Source organism: Equus quagga, unplaced genomic scaffold (genome assembly GCF_021613505.1).
Source record: "Equus quagga isolate Etosha38 unplaced genomic scaffold, UCLA_HA_Equagga_1.0 73442_RagTag, whole genome shotgun sequence".
Taxonomy (NCBI): domain Eukaryota; kingdom Metazoa; phylum Chordata; class Mammalia; order Perissodactyla; family Equidae; genus Equus; species Equus quagga.
Window position 1 is genome coordinate 10,502,382 of NW_025802777.1, and position 17,848 is coordinate 10,520,229.

General features: G+C 43.6%; 1 protein-coding gene and 1 pseudogene across 1 annotated transcript in view; one reads left to right on the forward strand and one right to left on the reverse strand.

Annotated features, from left to right (window-relative positions):
• Window positions 1–1,493: 1,493 nt before the first annotated feature.
• Window positions 1,494–2,857, reverse strand: LOC124234359 (elongation factor 1-alpha 1-like; annotated as a pseudogene).
• Window positions 2,858–10,837: 7,980 nt separating this feature from the next.
• LOC124234274 (nucleolar pre-ribosomal-associated protein 1-like) overlaps window positions 10,838–17,848 on the forward strand; it is a 68,574-nt gene continuing 61,563 nt past the window's right edge. The window contains exons 1-4 of the mRNA XM_046651534.1: window positions 10,838–11,081; window positions 13,561–13,700; window positions 14,435–14,586; window positions 15,567–15,699. Coding sequence (XP_046507490.1) covers window positions 10,940–11,081; window positions 13,561–13,700; window positions 14,435–14,586; window positions 15,567–15,699 — 567 coding nt within the window. The 5' untranslated portion in view covers window positions 10,838–10,939. The remainder of the gene's footprint in view (window positions 11,082–13,560; window positions 13,701–14,434; window positions 14,587–15,566; window positions 15,700–17,848) is intronic.

Sequence of the window (17,848 nt, forward strand, 5' to 3'; positions counted from 1 at the left end):
TTTTAATTTCATTCTTAACCACAGTCGTTTACTAATGGGGTAGGTGCACCTGTTGGACATGTTGCTCTTTCTCCAGCCTTGAAATTAGACTGGACACCACCACCCTCATTTTCTGTTCCACGCTGATTTTTCTTGCTACTTGCTTTTTATCGCAGTGACCACTGAAACCCCAGCTTTGTGAAACTATGGCATCATTGAAAGAAAAGGAGCACAATCTAATGTTGAAACGGTGAACTACCTTGAGTTAGTTAGCAAGAGATGTCAGGAATTGCTGTATTTCCTTCTACTTATAAAAACATTCCCAGGCAATCTGTGAGTTTCTTGTGGTGCCCTGGGCTCCTTGGCACCCAGTTTGGGAACTGAAAATCCTGACAATTCAAATCCTGCAAAGACCTCACCGTGTCAACAAGGGCTTCACAAACTGTTCCAGGTCAACTTTCCAACTGACCTCATGTTTACCGCTCTGGGCCTCCCTCCACTGCCCACACACTGGCCCTTCTGCAGTTTCTTGACCTCTCTGATCATGTTCTCACCTCAGTGCCTTTGCATTTGCTGTAGTTTCTACCTGGAACACTCTCTCCCCACGCTTGGCCCTGGCTCTCCTCCCTAACTTGTTCAGGGGTCTGTGTTTCCTGTCCCCCCAACCACCCTCACCTACTTTACTCACCTCCAGAGCACTCAGGGCCACCTGCCTGCCATTCCATCAGTCTTTCTGCACCCTAGGAGGTGGTTAGCCCAAAACAAACCTCTGAAAATATAATTATGTTTGAAATTAGTGGTCTCAGATTACTTCAATCGTAAGGAAGCAAAATTGTAGTGTTGCTGCAATTAAAATGTTAACGAATGCAAAAGGAAGTAAACTGAATAATAAAGACCAAAGAAAGTAAAGGAAATAATGCAAATGCACAAAATTGTCACAATTGAATCTAGCAAGCCAGGAATACTCAGAGAGGAGATGTCAAATGAGGAGAAGATGACAGTGTTGTGGCACTGGCACTGGGCTGCTTCTGGAGACCTCGAAATCCAAATTGCTCCCGGACATGTGAGAAATCAACTCCCCCTCTGGAGGGAGGAAAGTCAAAGTCCTGTTGCCAAAAGGCAGCGCACAGCAGGCTGGGAGGGCTTTGTGGCTGTGCTTTGTAATCTAAAACATCATCCTTTTCCCATTGATTTTTGGTGCCGCTTTTTTTCCTCCTTAAACTTTGTTTTAACGGATCTCAAAGTTCTGCAACAGATTTTTGGTCGTTTCCATTAACAAGTGTTGATTTTAAAAACTAATAACGTAAAACTGCCACACACACACACACACACACACACAGAAACAAATGGTCCACAAAACATTCTCCCTTCCTTCTGGAGGTTTTACCATGCATTCTTGTCATTAACCAGTCTTTTACTATTAAACTCAAATGGTCAATCCAGACAAATAGTTCTGAGACCATTCTTCCACCGCTGATTAAGATGACAGGGGTGGCAAATATTAGGGATAATATTCATTTAGCTTTTTGAGCCTTCCGGACAGACTCGGTGACCTTGCCAGCTCCAGCAGCCTTCTTGTTAGCTGCTTTCATGACAGCCATAGTAACTGCCTGTCTCATGTCAGTAACAGCAAAGTGACCCAGAGGAGGACTGTCACAGAAACTCTCAACACACATGGGCTTGCCAGCAATCATATCAACGATGGCAGCATCACTAGATTTCAAGAATTTGGGGCCATCTTCCAGTTTCTTCCCAGAACAGCAATCAATCTTCTCCTTCAGCTCAGCAAACTTACAAGGATATGAGCTGTGTGACAATCCCTGACAGGCGCATATTCAGCACTGATTTCACCTGGATGATTCAGGGTAGTTACTTGAGCCGTGAAGCCAGCTGCTTCCATGGGTGGGTCATTTTTGCTGTCATCAGCCACGTTGTCATGATAAACATCTTTGACAGACACGATCTTGACATTGAAGCCCACATCGTCTCCAGGAAGAGCTTCTCTCAAAGCTTCATGATTCATTTCAACAGACTTAACTTCAATTGTAACGTTGACTGGAGCAAAGGTGGATTTGAGAACACCAGTCTTTACTCATCCCATAGGGACAGTACCAATATCATCAATTTTGCAGATGACCTGGAGGGGCAGACAAAAGGGCTTGTCAGTTGGACGAGTTGGTGGCAGGATACAATCCAGAGCTTTAAGCAGCATGATTCCACTGGCATTACTATCTTTATGGGTGAATTTCCATCCCTTGAACCAAGGCATGTTAGCACTTGGCTCCAGTATGTTGTCACCATTCCAACCGAAATTGGCACAGATGCTACTGTGTCGGGGTTGTAGCCAATTTTTTTAATGTGGGTGCTGACTTCCTTAATGATTTCCTCGTATCTCTTCTGGCTGTAGGAATCCATTTTGTTAACACCAACGATTAGTTATTTCACACCCAGTGTATAAGCCAAAAAGGCACGCTCATGGGTCTGCCCATTCTTAGAGATAGCTGCTTCAAATTCACTGACACCAGCACCAACAATCAGGGAAAGCACAGTCAGCTTGAGACATGCCTGTGATGATGTTTTTGATAAAGTCTCTGTGTCCTGGGGCATCAATGATGGTCATTTAATACTTGCCAGTCTCAAATTTCCACAGGGAGATGTCAATGGTGATACCATACTCATATTAACCTTTCAGTTTATCCAAGACCCAGGCATCCCTTCAGGATCCCTTCTCCAACTCAGGAGCCTCCTTCTCATGTTTTTCGATGGTTCATTTGTTGATCCCACCGCATTTGTAGATCAAATGGCCAGCAGTGGTAGACTTGTTCAAATCTGCATGTCCAATGACAACAATGTTGATCTGAGTCTTTTCCTTTCCCATTTTGGCTTAGATTCAGCAGTGGTTTTCACAACACCCGTGTTCTCGTGGCAAAAGTTGTGAAAAAGTGGTACCATCTTTATCATATATCAAGTCCCTATATGTGCATGTCTTTGTTTGGCTTTGAATAAACTTTTTATTTTGGTGTAATTCTAGGTTTACAGAAAAGTTGAAGAGAGAGGGATTCTGTACATCTTCATCCAGTTTCATCTAATGGCCATATTTTTCCTGCTTATATGGTGCATTTGTAAGAAATAAATTGGAAACCAGCATTGGTACGTTGATATTAACTAAACTCCAGACTTTATTTCTATTTCACCAGTTTTTCTCCTAGGTCCTTGCTCTGTTCCAGGATCCATTTCAGGGGATCACAGGGCATTTAGTTGTCATGTTTCCCTGTTTCATCTGGACTGTGACAGTTTCTCAGTTTTCCCTTGTTTTTCATAACCTTGACAGTTTTAAAGAGCACAGGTGACGTATTTCGCAGACAGTCCCTCAACTTACACTTGTCTGATGTCTTTCACATGATTGGGCTGGAGTTATGAGTCTGAGGAAGGATACTGTAAAGGCGAAATGCACTTCTCATCATAGCATGTCAAGGGCACACCATAGCAACAGAGCTTATCATTGGTGGTGATAACCTTGATCATGTGGTTAAAATAGTTTTTGCTGTGTTTCTCTGCTATAAAGTTACCATTTTTCCTTTTTCATACTCTAATCTTTGGAAGCTCATCACTAAGTGTACACAGGAGAAGGAGGTGGGTGTGTATGAATTAAGCTCCACCTCTCGGATCAGGAAGTATCTACATATATTATTTGGATTACTTCTGTAAGGAAGATTTGTAAGGAATCTTACTTTGTAAGGAAGATCTTCTCACCCATTTGTTTATTTATGCAGTCATCTTTTATATTTGCATAGATTTATATATATTTATTTTATACATTAGATTATAGTCCAATACTATGTTAATTATTTTGTCACTCAAATTGTTCCATTGGGAATTATTTCAGGTTGGTTCCTGTGTCCCTTTGATATATCCCTTATATATATATTTTAAGCATTTCTTACTTTCTGGTGCTGCTGGATGCTCTGGGCTCATTTTATCTAGGGCCCTGACCCAGCCCTAGAATCAGTCGTTTCTCCGAGGAGCCCTGGTTTCTTTTATTTGGTAATGGTGTTAGAAACCAAGATCTGGGCACCAGATGTGCTCATTGCTCCTGGAGTGCCACTGCTTCTAGGGCCCACCAGTGAACAGAGCTGGGAAATATATGCATCTGTACAAACCCAGGTAGAGTTCATATCTATACTTATTTCTGTATCTATCCATCTCTATTTCTATTGAGCTAAATATGAGATTATATCAATGTCTCCAACTCTAATCCAGTTCCACAGGGTTCATTCTAGTCTTACCCTATTTTTTTTTTTTTTTTTTGGCTGGGGAAGATTTGCCCTGAGCTAACCTCCGTTGCCAATCTCTTTTTTTTTTTCATGTGAGGCACCACCACAGCATGGCCACTGACAGATGAGCGGTGTGGTTCCATGCCCAAAAACCGAACCTGAGCCACTGAAGTGGAGTAGACCAAACTTAACCACTAGGCCATAAGGGCTGGCCCTAGCCTTACCTTCTTATGTGTAACTTCCTACTCCAACAATGAGTAACCTGGGGCCCCCATCATCTCCCCTCCATTAACTTATTTGTTCCACTCCAGGATACATAGAAAGCAGTTTCAGGGTTTTTAACCCATGTCTCTATGACATCGGTCTGTTTTGGGGTCTGTATTCTGTTCCACTAGATTATTTGTCTATTCTTTTATCACTACTATTCTAATTTGATTGTTATAACTTTGAGACATGTCTTCACGCAGTATAAGGAAAACTCATTTTATTCTTTTTGACTTAGGCATTCATGGACCTTTTTATTGCCATAATTTATCATGATTTTTGAGTTTCTTAATTTTCATTGGAGTGGCAATGGTTTTATAACTTAATTTAGGAAGAGTTACCAAATTTACAATGTGAAGATGTTCGTTCTTCCATGAACATAGATGTCTATTTAGTCAGATCTTTTACAATTTGCTCTTCACAGGTGATGCACAGTCTTTTTTAGTTTGATTTTGAGATATTTACAGGGGTTTTTTTTTCCTTTGTGAATGGTGTCTTGTTTTCTATTATATTTTTAAATTAGCTATTGCTACTATAGAGATAATGATACTGATTTTAGTAACTTGATCTTATATCTGACAATTTTGCTAAACTCTTATTTAGTTTATATTTATGTCAAATTTCCTAAGCAGATGACAGTTTTACCTCTTCTACTTCTTTTATATCTTATTTCTTTGTCTTACCTTATCTCATTAACCTGAATCTCTGGTAATAGATAGTAGCATAGATAGTGGGCATCCTTGTCTTTCCTAATGTTCCTGGTCATAATTTATGTGCATCTAAAAAGTTTTTCCATTATCCATGATAGTTGCTGCAGGTTTTGGTACATATAGTCCTTATCAAGTTAAGGAAGTTCCTTCTATTGCAAATTTTGTGTGAATGTATAAATCATAAATAGATATTTTTTTTCAAATGCCACTTTTCATCTGTTGGGGTAATAATTGATTTTTTCCTTTAGTCCATTAATGTGGTGAAAAATGTAGAAATGATATTAAACCATCCTTGTATTTCATGGGTTTTTTTTAAGTGCAGTGTAGATTTGGTTAGCTAATATTTTATTTATACACTTCTATGTCCATAAGTGAAATAAGTCCATCATTTTCTTACTTTGTATTATCCTTAGCTGGTTTTGTATTTAAAGTTACACTAGTCTCATAAAAGATGTTGAGATGCTTTCCTTCTTTTCTGTTTTATGGAGCAAACTGAATAAGGTAAAGATTATCTATTTCTCAAAAGAATGCTAGAACTGACCTGAAAAATCAGCTATTCTTTGGGAAAGGTTTGATGATCATATCATTTTATTCAGTGATTGTTGGTCTATTCAAATTTTCCAGTGCCTTTTGTGCCAATTTTGGGATATTTACCCTTTTCCAGAAATTTGTTCATTTCTTTTGGTTTGGAAAGTTTTTGTGAATAGTTATTTATAATATTCTTTACTATTTAAAATCTATGTTTGTGTACTGATTTCCCCCTTTGCTTCTATATTTTGTTTTTTAATGTATCTTTTCTTTTTATCCTCCCCATTAATCTTGCCACAGATTTGTTTATTTAATTTAAAAAAGAAAAACAATCAGCTTTTGGATTGTGAATATCTTCACTGTTTTTTCATTCTCTCTGTAATTGATCTCTGTCCTTATCTCTGCTTTCTTTCTTTCATATTTCTTTGGGTTGGTTCTATTGTACTTTTTCCAAGTTTTTGATTTGAACATAAATTATTAGCTCATTTGTTTTCAACCTTTCTTGTTTTCTGATAAATTAATTTTAAGCTATAAATTTTCCTCTAAGCACTGTGTCCCACGGACTTTGCTCTATAAAGTGTTCTTTTTGTTGCATTCCAAGTCTTTCATAATTTCCCTTTTGCTTTCCAAGGATCACTTGGTAAAAGTTATTCTTCCCCTTCCAGGCTTATGGGATTTTAAAAAACCTATCCTCTTATTATCTGGGTCTAATTTTATTGGTTTATGGTCAGAGAACATGGTCTGTATGATGATGAGTTTTTGGAATTACTGGGGCCTCCTTTGTGACCTAGAATGTGGTCAATTTTTATGACTGCTCCATGTTATTTAAAAAGAACACGTGTTCTCTGTAGGTATAACGCTTTCTTACCGTCTATTAATTTGAATATATTGTTATTCAGTTTTTCTGTGTTTTCTCATATTTCCGTCTAGTGATTAAGATGGTAGACCAGACTCCACGACACCTTTGAAATTTGTCATCTGATATTTTAGTCTATAAATTGGGTATGGATTTTGCTACATTTTGTTGTTTAAAGACTAGGGCCATCAACTCAATAACCTCGTATTTCTGAGTAGTCCAGTCTGAGATCCTGGTCATAAACATAATACATATTTATGGAGGATATGGCTCTTGTAGGCATTGTCCTAGCAGGATCACTGCATATTTCTCAAATGGAGGTGAAAGAATATTTTTTAAAAATTGAAGCATGCCCCCTAATTATAAAATATAACATATGGGATAATGGCTGGAATTCACAGACAGATTTATGCACAATATTCAGAAGCTCCTCTTCTCCTGGTCCATGATCTGCCTGTTCCCACCACCCCCACCCCTGACACCCCCTCCCCCGGCCCATATTCAATGCCACAGTGACTAAAACACATCTACTAGAAATTCACTTGAGGGGTTGTGACCTCCCAGTGTCCTGTTTGAAAGTATGAAAACATTCATGAGTTGGCTGCAAATTGTTATTATTCTCCAACAGCTTATGGTGAATTTATCCAATTTCTTCATTTTCTGATGGCTAGCTAAAAAGGCTTTTGTGAAGGAACAGGTTATGGAGGAAGGGTGGACTTAGCATAGGGAGGGAGGTAGGAAAAGGAATAATTCTGGAAAAGGTATTTTCCAGGAAGATGAGTTTTGGGAAAGCTGTAGCAGTTGGGGGTTTGGGAAGACGGGGACAGCAAGAAGGCGCCATGTATACGTGTGTGCAGAGGTGGGCGAGCAGGAATTTAAGACAAATTTTACTTATGTTGTGACTTTTATCAAGACTGGTTTCACACTTATAACTCGTTTATTCCATATTGGACGAGAGGGGAACATTTTCTACTCTTCTTTAGTTTTGTCTCACAGGAGAAAAAAAAGCAAATTTGATGCCTCTCTTTTCTTCTCTGCTTTATTATCACCTCAGTAAGAAGCCCACAACCATCTAACCTGGATGATACTAATATGCTATGTCTGTTGATCATTCATTTGGTAAATATCACATGGCCTCATAACGCCTCATATCATCTCGGGCTCTTGGTTAAATTCTTTACTGCTATTGACCTTATTAGGTGTGCCATCTTCTCAATGATACTCAAACCCCTGGGGGTAGGTATACTGTACTATATTTTTTGGAATCTATTATGGTTGGTTGTATAATGCAACACCATAGCAGATATTGGTGGATGCTGGTGTTTTGTTGACTCGAACTGAGGAGAAGCTATAGGTTTATCTATCTTTTCTAGCCTCTGAATACAGCGTCCTTCACTAGAGTTCATGGCATCCGTCTTTGAAAAAATGCTTCATTCTTCTCACTGCTAAACAAGCAGATAATGGAACTTTCTTGATCTCAGTAAATGCCACACTAAAACATTCATCATTAAAGAGATTCAAACTTGTGTCAGAACAGAGAAAGGCATTCCATACCTCTCCCTCTATAAGTGATTGCATCAATGAGCTTTCTTCCAGATGAAATAATGCAGAGTAAACTGTCAAGACAACTTCATCTTGTGTACAGCAACGTACATTTCTCCCATTGTGAGAGTCCGTGGTAACATGTTTTAATATGAACTTGATATGGGCTCTGATTGAGCTTCTCCTTTTACCCCTTTCCAGAGCTTGAATTTAAACTTATAAGATTGAAATGGGAATGAATAAATACACGCACATAACAGGTGTGAATAAGAAGTGTGCCCACTGGAGATGAACTGGTTGGCTATTAGAGATTGGACACTTCCCTTGGTTAGTTTACCACAGTCTGGGGCCAGTTCATAAGCTTGTAGCCTCAAAAATATTTATCCTGAGGCTTTTTGACAGCATTCCAAGGGTCAACCTGCCTTTTAGGACAGATTGACATTAACCAAGCTCAAGATTCAAGTCTATGCGTTCATTTAGATAGATATTTATTTATTCAACAAATATTTATCAAGCACTGCAATGTGCCAAGCCCTGTTCTAGGCAGTGAGAATGGGGCACTTAACTCTGGTTTGCGCCATTGTGGAGTGCACATTTTAGTAAAGGAGTTTGACAAACAAATGAATGTTTACTATCACCAACAGGTGATAAAGGCAATAAAGGAAAATAGAGGGTAAGAAGATAGGGAGTGAGGGATGGACAGGAAGAGCCCACATGAATTGAGAGTATGAGCCACATGAGGTCTGGGCAGAGTTTTAGAGGGAGAGAACAGAAAGTGCAAAGGCCCCGAAGTGGATACCAGCTTAGAATGGCCCAGGAACAGTGATGCTTATCGTCAATAGACCAGAATGTTCTTGGGGGCAAATAAGGTCCTTTCTCTCCAAGCAGGCCTTTTATGTAGAAAGCCATGTCACTATCCAGAAAGTTGGTTGGTTGGTGAGCCTGGTATCTGAACAAGTGGGGTTAGTGACCTTGCATCAGTGATTCACGGCATCCGGGTGACCTAGTCTGAAGCATCCATCTGTACTTCTGAGCCATACCTCATCAGGTATGTCTCTGGCTAAGGCTGGGATGGACACTGACAACTTCTGTTTCTTTGTTCCTATTTGGGTTGTGATACAGTAAATGAGTGGCTCCACCACTTATTAGGTAAGTAATGCTGGCAAATTCTCTCACCCTCTCTCAGTTTTTATAAAGAGAGATGATAATTTGCCCAAGGTCACATGGCAGAAATGGTTTTGCTACCTCTCCCTGCTGCCTCTTTGATCAGGTCCACCCTGGCAGAAAACAAAGTTGGCGGTTGGCAATTAAACACAGAAGAGCACTAGCATGGACAATTAGTCAGAATTAAGTCTCTGTCTTGACTATTAAGAGTATTGCTCTTTACAGCCTGAATTTTCCACATATCCCTGTCTTTTAATACTGCTCCATCAGCTCACATGTGCTGGGGTGACCCTCTCTGTCTGACCTGCCTACAACACAGGCATTTCCACAGGCTCAATAGTTGTGCCAGGCCAGAGGCTCAGACTCAACACCACGAGCCTTTTCTACTAGACTCTGAAACCCCAACAGGCCATAAAACGCTACGGCCTCAGATGCTCACTGCACATCCTTTTACAGAACACGAGACAGTATTTCCTCAGACCAGAGGACAACCTGATAGAGAATTCCAGGAATCACCAAATTACCCATCTAATGAGCTGGTTCATGATTTATTTGAACACATAACCAAGTATTGATGATGTCGTATTTAAAAATGCACTAGCCTGGTTTTACTCATTCATTTATAGCTCCATTTTATTTGAGAGCATTTAATGAGACTCTCAAGTCAATTAATGACATCTTACAAAAACACACAGTACTTTTTTCCCGTCCAAGCAGTTTTTCATACATTGCATCATTTTCTCAGCTCAGGACAAGGCCCAAGGATTAGGTAGGGCTGGCTTTGCTGTCTCCATTTTAATGTCAGGAACTTAGGTGTGGAGGCGGATGCGCTATCCACGAAGGGTTTTCACAGACGTTACTTCACTTGATCCTCTCCTCCCACCCTGCATGGCCGAAAGGAGGTCAGTCTGGGGCGACATCGCACCAGACAAGCTGGCCTGGTTCGGCTGTGAGACGAGCTAAGGGTCAGGGTTAGGGGCACCCGCACGACCCTCTGCCCGGGTGCCCCAGCGAGGACCGCCCCGCATCCGCCCGCCTGGCATTTCGCCAGGGGCATCCACCCTCCCAGCCAGCCCGCGGGGCCTCGAATAGGCAAAGCATCGGATGCCGCTGCATGTCAAGCAAGTTCAAGAGGCGCCACTGGGGCGCCCTCAGGTCAAGACCTGATCTGATTGTGCTGCTACGACGCCCCGGGGATTGCGCCCTCCGGGAGCGGAGGATCTGGGCGTTCTTCCTGCCAAAGCCCCTCGAGAGGGCCGCCAGGGGCAGCAGGCTTGCCCCGATGGGCCTCTCCCCGCCGCGGCTGGGCGGAGGTGTCACAGACTGTCGGCCAGGACCGCCGCACCGACCGGGAACGCCTGACCCCACGCCCCCGCAGCCTCACCGCTGCCTCCCCGCCAGACCGCCCTTTCCACAGGCCCCGTCCCTTCCGCCCGTCCCGCCCGTCCCGCCCCCCGCGGGCCCGCCCCTTCCGCCGGCTCCCTCCCGAGGCCCCGCCTCTTCCGCCTGCCCCGCCTCTTCCAGCACGCGTGTGGGCTCGATCCGCTCGGGTGCTCTCCACGCCTGTCGTCTTTCCTGGTCCCCGGGTGTGTGGATCCTGGCGCGCTCCCACCCTCTCGGCCATGGGGGTCCCCAAGAGGAAGGCCCCGGGCGGCCAGGACGGAACGGCTTCCCCCGCGGGCGCAGCCAAGCGGGCCCGCACCGAAGAGCTCACGGGCGTGCGCTTCAAGGCCCAGCTGAGGGACCCGCAGGGCGCGGGCCCGGGTGAGTGCGGGGCGGACCCGGGCGGGAGCACGTGCATGCGAGCCGCCTCCCGGCCTCGGTCAGGGTGGGCGTCCGTGTGCCAGACACAACCCTCCTTTCTGCAGCTTTTCGGTCACCGAGGGTCGGAGCCTCACCTCCGGATTTGCAGAGGGGAAACCGAGGCCCGGGTGATCGGGCGTCCAGGGGGCCTGGGTGGGACTGTGCGCTGCTCTTCGTGTCCTGGGCTGGCTGTCAGCGACGGCAAGAGGGCGCGACCTGCCTGGTTGTGACAGTTCTCTGCGATTGCGCGCCTCCCTCGCCCAGGCAGCACCCCTTAGCCAGCTCTGAAACCTGGGTATTGCAATTGACAGGAAAGTGAATAAATGTACTACTCGTTCGCACGACGAATGTTTATCGAGTCCCGAGTGTGTCAGCTCTGGCTGTGCAGTGAGACAGTTTGCTGCTACTGTGGCTGTCGGCACTATTTTCAATAGCTTTGATCCAGCCACACTCACTAGCCTGATAACGTGTGACAAGCTGAAGCCACCACAGGGACCTGTCAGTTGACCAAGATTGGCCTAGGGACTGACTGATATGGAGCAGATTCTGTAATTTCACTTTTGAAAAGTGTGGCCACCCTTCCCAACTCCTCATAGTCCTTTAGAAAGTATGTAGGTTATCAGGAAAAAACACAACAGAATGTCACGAGAAAAGTGACAGTGTTTCTCCCAGGTTAAAGAAATTAAGTTAATACCCAGAATAGCCTCAATTTCCAGTTTTTCTCCCACAGGTTTTGTTAGCAAGCTTTTGATACCTGCAACTGCTAGTCAGTGTTAGGAAGATGATACTAGCTTTAGCACAGAATTGTGCTTTTCATTCATTTATTCATTATTTACTAGGGGCTGTTATTTGCTAAGGTAGAGAGAAAATGGTGAGTAAAAATCAGACAAGGGCCGTGCCATTGCAGAGCTTACGAATAGTCAAGTGGGAAAGATCAACCAGCAAAGTCACACAAACCGTTCTAGGCTAAGTTCTCCAAAGAGAGGGAGAAACAGGGTGCCTGAGGGCCTGGGACCGAATTTGGGAGACCACAGAAGGCTCCCCCGGGAAGTGGCTTTTCAGCAGAGCTGGGGGAGGGGGACAGAAACCTTTCTGGCAGAAGAAAAAGCATGTTTAAATATTTAAAAGATTGTATGCATATTTCATGATTTGGCACCGAGAGCGCCATGACGTTCAGGTGCCACATCATTTGAACAGGTTTCGTTGGGACACCCCTGGTTGACAGGCGATGGGTGCAGGTAAAGTAGTTGAGAGATGTGGCAAAGCTGAAGTCATTGGGTCAAAGCGTGAATCCCTTCTGTGAGGCTGGATTTGTGCTTGACTCTGGTCTCTGTCTTGGATTCTCTCTCCCTTTTGGTGTATTCTCATAACTTCCTGTAATAGGTTCGCCTCCCTGGAGGGCAGGGGAGTGGAATTGATGGATATTAGGGGGTTTTGTTTGCAGCCAGGCATTAGGGAAGATTTTTGTTATTGTTCTTTTGTTTTGTTTTCCAGGTTTATTGAGATATTATTGCCATATAATGTATGTAATTTTAAGGTGTACAGTGTAATGATTTGATATATGTATATATTCTGAAATGATTACCGCAATAAGGTTAGTTAACGTCTCCATTTCCTTACTTAATTACCTTTTATTTGTGGTGACAACATTTAAGATCTACTCTCTTAATAACTTTCAAGTATATAATACAGTACTGTTAAACTATAGTCACTATGTTGTACATTAGATCCCCAGAACTTACTCATCTTATAACTGGAAGTTTGTACCCTTTGACCAACATCTCCTTGTTTCCCCCAGCCCCACCCCCTGGCACCCTCCATTCTGCTCTCTGTTTCTATGAATTCGGCTTTTTTAGATTACACATATAAGTGAGATCATACAAGATGTGGCTTTCTCTGACTTATTTCACTTCTTGCCCTTGAGGTCCACACATATTGTCACAAAAGGCAGGGCTTCCTTTTTTTAAGGCTGACTACTATGCCATTATATATATATACACACACACAGTAATATTATACATATAATACAAAATACAATACTGTTTATAGATATACCATATTTTCTTTATCTGTTCTCTGATTATACCCCCTTCACTTGTGGGGAGGGAGGGGAGACAAGTGCAGATTGCTAAAGACCCAGAGGGTGCTCAGGGGTGGATCAATGTCAGCCTCAGGGACGGTCCATGGATCAGGAAGGGTTCTGCTCCAAACCAGTTGTTTTGAAAGCTGTTGCCCATGACTTAACTGGCGATAGAGAAAGGGCCGTGTCCTCACTCTTGATCTCACTGTCTCCACATTGCTCCTGTGTTCTCCATCTCAGCAAGTGGCAGTTCCAGTCGCTTGGATGTTCCCGCCAGAAATCTCCCTCTGTCACAGTATTGGCTGCGATTGTTTCTAAGGAGACTGTCCTTGTTAACGTTTGAACATAACTCTTTTTCAGCCTTGGAAGCATTTGTCTCTGCTGCCAAGAAGCTACCACGAGAAGATGTATATGACGTTGTGGAAGGGTACATAAAGATTTCTGTTGAGTGTGCGGAGATTTTCCAGCTCCTGAGTGGGGAGAAGCGACCTGAAAGTGAAGTATGTTATTCCTTACCTGGCCTGAAGAACGGAATAAAGCCTTAATGCTACTATTGTGTTAAGCTCGATGAAGAGAAATGTGATGTAAATTTCCAAGACTTTACCAGCTTTCCACAGAAAATGATGCTTTGTCCTTGTGCTGTAGGAATGCATTCATTTTTGCATCATGACCTTTGAAAGCATTTTAGTAGGAAGCGCTAACTTCTTATTGGTGAATAATACCAGAAGAAAGGATCATAGATCTTAATCTGAATGTACTTGGTTTGATATGGTTTGATTTAACAAGAGAGAAATAGGTGAAACCTGTGTGTCATAGTTTCAGACATTTATTGAGTTGACTGTTGTTTTCTGGTTCCAAAGGATTCAAAATTTGGGATGTTTATGAACCTGTTGAAATCTCAGTGTTATTGCCGTAGCACTGTACACCTGAATATCCTCAAGACAGTGAGGCCCAATCATTAGTAGAAATTTCTCTTCATCTCATTTTGTGTAATTGTAAGCAAGCTACAGTCTATTGACTCTGAGAGCAAGACTAATTCCAGAGCCTGGGGCCTGGCGAGGCATCCTGCTAAGCTGTCACCTTCCTGCCTTTGGCCCAGGATCTGGGTAGGCCTAATTCTGCAAGTCAAAGGTTTTATACTTGTAAGTGACTGTGGCTAAGATAAGAGCAGCATGTATGTAGAGGAGGAAAAGAGATAAGATGATTCATAAGTGTTTCCATTCTGTCTTTGCAGATGCTATTAATATTTCAAGCTTTCGAGGCCATACTATTGCGGACAGCAGGCGATCTTTCCCATTTTCATGTTGTGGGTACCAACATCGTGAAAAAGCTGATGAATAACCACATGAAGCTCATCTACGAGTCCCTCTACGCCTCGGGCTACAGGTCAGTTGCCCGCCTTTATGTGGCAGGACTAGCCTTGGGTTTGGTCTGTGTGCGGCTTTCCACGAGTGCATCTGACCTTTCCTCCACTCATAGAGTAGAGCTGAGCCATTTCCGAGGCCATCGTGATGTGGCTCTGCCCTTCCTTCCTCTGTTGACCAGCCTCTCACTGTTGCTGACTCCTCTCCTACCCTGTGTCCCTCTCACTCTGCCCTGGTGCTCTCCTTGTTGTCCTGGGGACACTCCAGACATCTCTTTTACATTGCCTGTCCTTCCCCAATGGCTCTTTTCTGAGACTGTCACAGGCTCCCTCCCTCTCTGCCTTCAGGGCTTTGCAGAGTGCCGTCTCAGGGAGACCTTCTTCGACCATCCTACGTCCACTGTCACTTTCTGTCCCTTTAGCCTGTAGGGAAAAATGTCTGTTTGTATATCTATTTGTACAGCTATACATCTGACATAATATTCTGTATTAATCTCTTGACTGTCTGTCACCCTCCACTAGAATGCAAGGTGCATGTGGACGGGGTCTTGACTGTCCTGCAGGATGCTGTCTTCCCAGCCCGTGGAACAGTGCCTAGTATGTAGTAGGCACTCAGTAAACCACGCATCCTGGATAACTGCAGGATGGAAAGGCAGCCAAGAGCTCGTTTTCGGAGATGCCTCCTACAAAGACATCTTCCTCTGTGCCCTGCAAAAGCAGGGATGAGCTGCGGTCTCCTAGTTACATGACCATTTATGGGAGAGAGAAATTTCCATCTTCTTTGTATCTTGCGTTTTGTATCCTCTCTGATTCAGTATTTTAGCCTCATTTGAAGTTTTTATTATGATTCTTTTTTTTAAAAAGGAGCATGTCTGTATGTCTCCTGTCTTTTTCTGGTTTGGGGATAGCACACCTCAGCCAGGTGTGCACTTGGCTTCCTGGGGAGATGGCTTTGTGCTCTATTCTTCCTGATATGCCTGATTTCCTCCTTGTCCCCATGCAGGATGGCTCGAGCCTGCCTGAACCTGATGGCTGCCATGGTGACCCAGGGTCCTGAGGCCGCCAGGGATGTCTGCAGCCATTTTGATTTGAATAAAAAGACCTTGTACACCTTGGTGACCAAGAGGGATTCAAAGGTGAGGAACCCTGAGCATCTCCTACCTCACGGGTGTTCCTTCCCTTTGGGGGGCAGTAGCGTTTGTTTTCCCTCCTCTCCGGCCTTGGTCCTCAGGTAGATGGAGTAGGAGCCCTGTACAGAGAAGCATCTGCCTTGGAGCCTGTGATGAAGGAAGGCCTCCTGGCTGGCAGTGGGGGCCCAGTCACCTGGGAGAGCCTGAATGACAGGGATGTCTCAGGACAGCTTCTCCTGGGCCTCAGCATCACAGTGCCTTCCTGGCCTGTGAGGATGACTTAGCTTTTGAGTGTCTTTGCTGAGTAAATGAAATCATCTCCGTTCGCCGTGTGGCGTGGACCTTGAGGAGAGTCCCAGTGCCCCTGTTCTTATTCTGTCCACTTTGGAGAAAGCCCAGAGGACTTCTATGGCTTTTTAATAGGTGACTTATGCCTCCCAATTATAGCTCTTGTAATGAGTAGGGGCTGCATTATACCAAGGAGAATGGACGTGTGATTGGTTGGTTTTTAAAAGAGCTGTAAAGAAAGTTCCTTGGTGGCTCTAGAAGTTTCACTTAAGTTTGGAAAGGTTTTTGAGGCGAAAGCACAGGTTTGAGGACTTGTAAGCTGGAGAGGGGACGTTCTCCCAAAGCGCATGCCAGTGCAGGTTGGCAAAGCTCTTCCTTCCGTTTGCCAGATCAGCTCTCCCTGCTGGCGTTCCAGCACCGTGAACAGCTGTGCCTCAGTTCCCCACGCCCCGTTCCTGAGCGTGCAACAGACTGACAGAGAGCAACCCCGTCTGCCGAGGGGGAGAACCACATTAGAATAATGCACTTCTGCACCCATGTGTCACCTTGTTCTCTGACTCTTCCTGGGAATTGAGAGTTTCTGCATTGTGGGTAATGAACTGAAGCGTTGATCATAGTAACACCGGGTAACTCTTATGGCTCTTTGAGGCTGGCCTAGTATTGAGGGTTTTCTTGGAGTTACAAATAAGGTGTTCTCTGAGGAAAAACATTCCAGGACTTAGTGTCTCGTGGATGCTATCCTTTATTAATGTGTCAGCAAATTCCGTTCAATGAGTTATGGCTCCTGACATGTAAATGCATTTCTGATAAAAAGAATTTGTGTGCTCTTTGCACACTAGGGAGATATCATGCTGCTTTGGTCTTCCCTGGCAGTCAGCCTGGCAGTAATTACTCATCAGATTCCCTGCCCCTTCCCACCCCATCTCTCTGGACCTCAACCAGCCCAGCCATCTAAGTAAAACATACGTCACTACCCAGGCCACCTACCAAGACACACGCGCTGGCAAAGCCCAACCAGGGCCTGCTTGCCACAACCCCAGCGGCAAGGCTGCATATGCGCCACTGCATCTCAGAGTCTTCGCAGGTGGTTTTGCGTCTCCCGAATCTGTGAAATGGGAGTTATCGTCAAGATGAAAGTCTCTTACTTTCTTTTTTGTAATCTTTTCTATCAAGTATCCTAAATACTTTGTATGTTGTAGGAATGGTTTCCAGACATTAAAAAAATTTTGTTCTAAAATACAGGAAATGTCAGGGACATTAAAAAATAGAGAGCAGCACAGAGAATCCTCATGTGCTTGTCATCCAGCTTCAGACACTGTCACCTGTCCCACCTTTTTGGTTTGTTTTGGGGCAGTCTGTTACAGCAAATCCCACACATGAATCATATTTCACCCTAAATATTTCAGTGTGTGTCTCTCACAGAAAACGACCCTTTAAAAGACAAAACCGCAGTACATTATTGCACCTAACACCATTAATAATTTCTCAGTATCATCTAATGCTCAATTTGGTCTCAGTTTTTCCCGACTGTCTCAAAAATATCTTTATACTTTGTGGTTCAAATCAGATCCAGACAAGGGCCACATGTTGTGTTTGGTTGATACGATTCTTAAATCTCCTCAAATCTTTGAACCTTTTTTTTTTTTTCATGCCATTTAGGTTTTGAAGAAGCTGATAGATAAATTTTTTAATGAATGTGTTTTAACATTTTGGGGGGAATTATTAAAGTCTTGTGAAGAGAGAGGATTGTGGATATATTCACCCAGCCAAAGAAAACATTGTTAAAATCCTGTGCCAAGGGGCAGTTTTACCAAATATGTTTTGGTCTATTTTAGACAGTGTTTTGCAGAACGAGCCATAAAGAGTT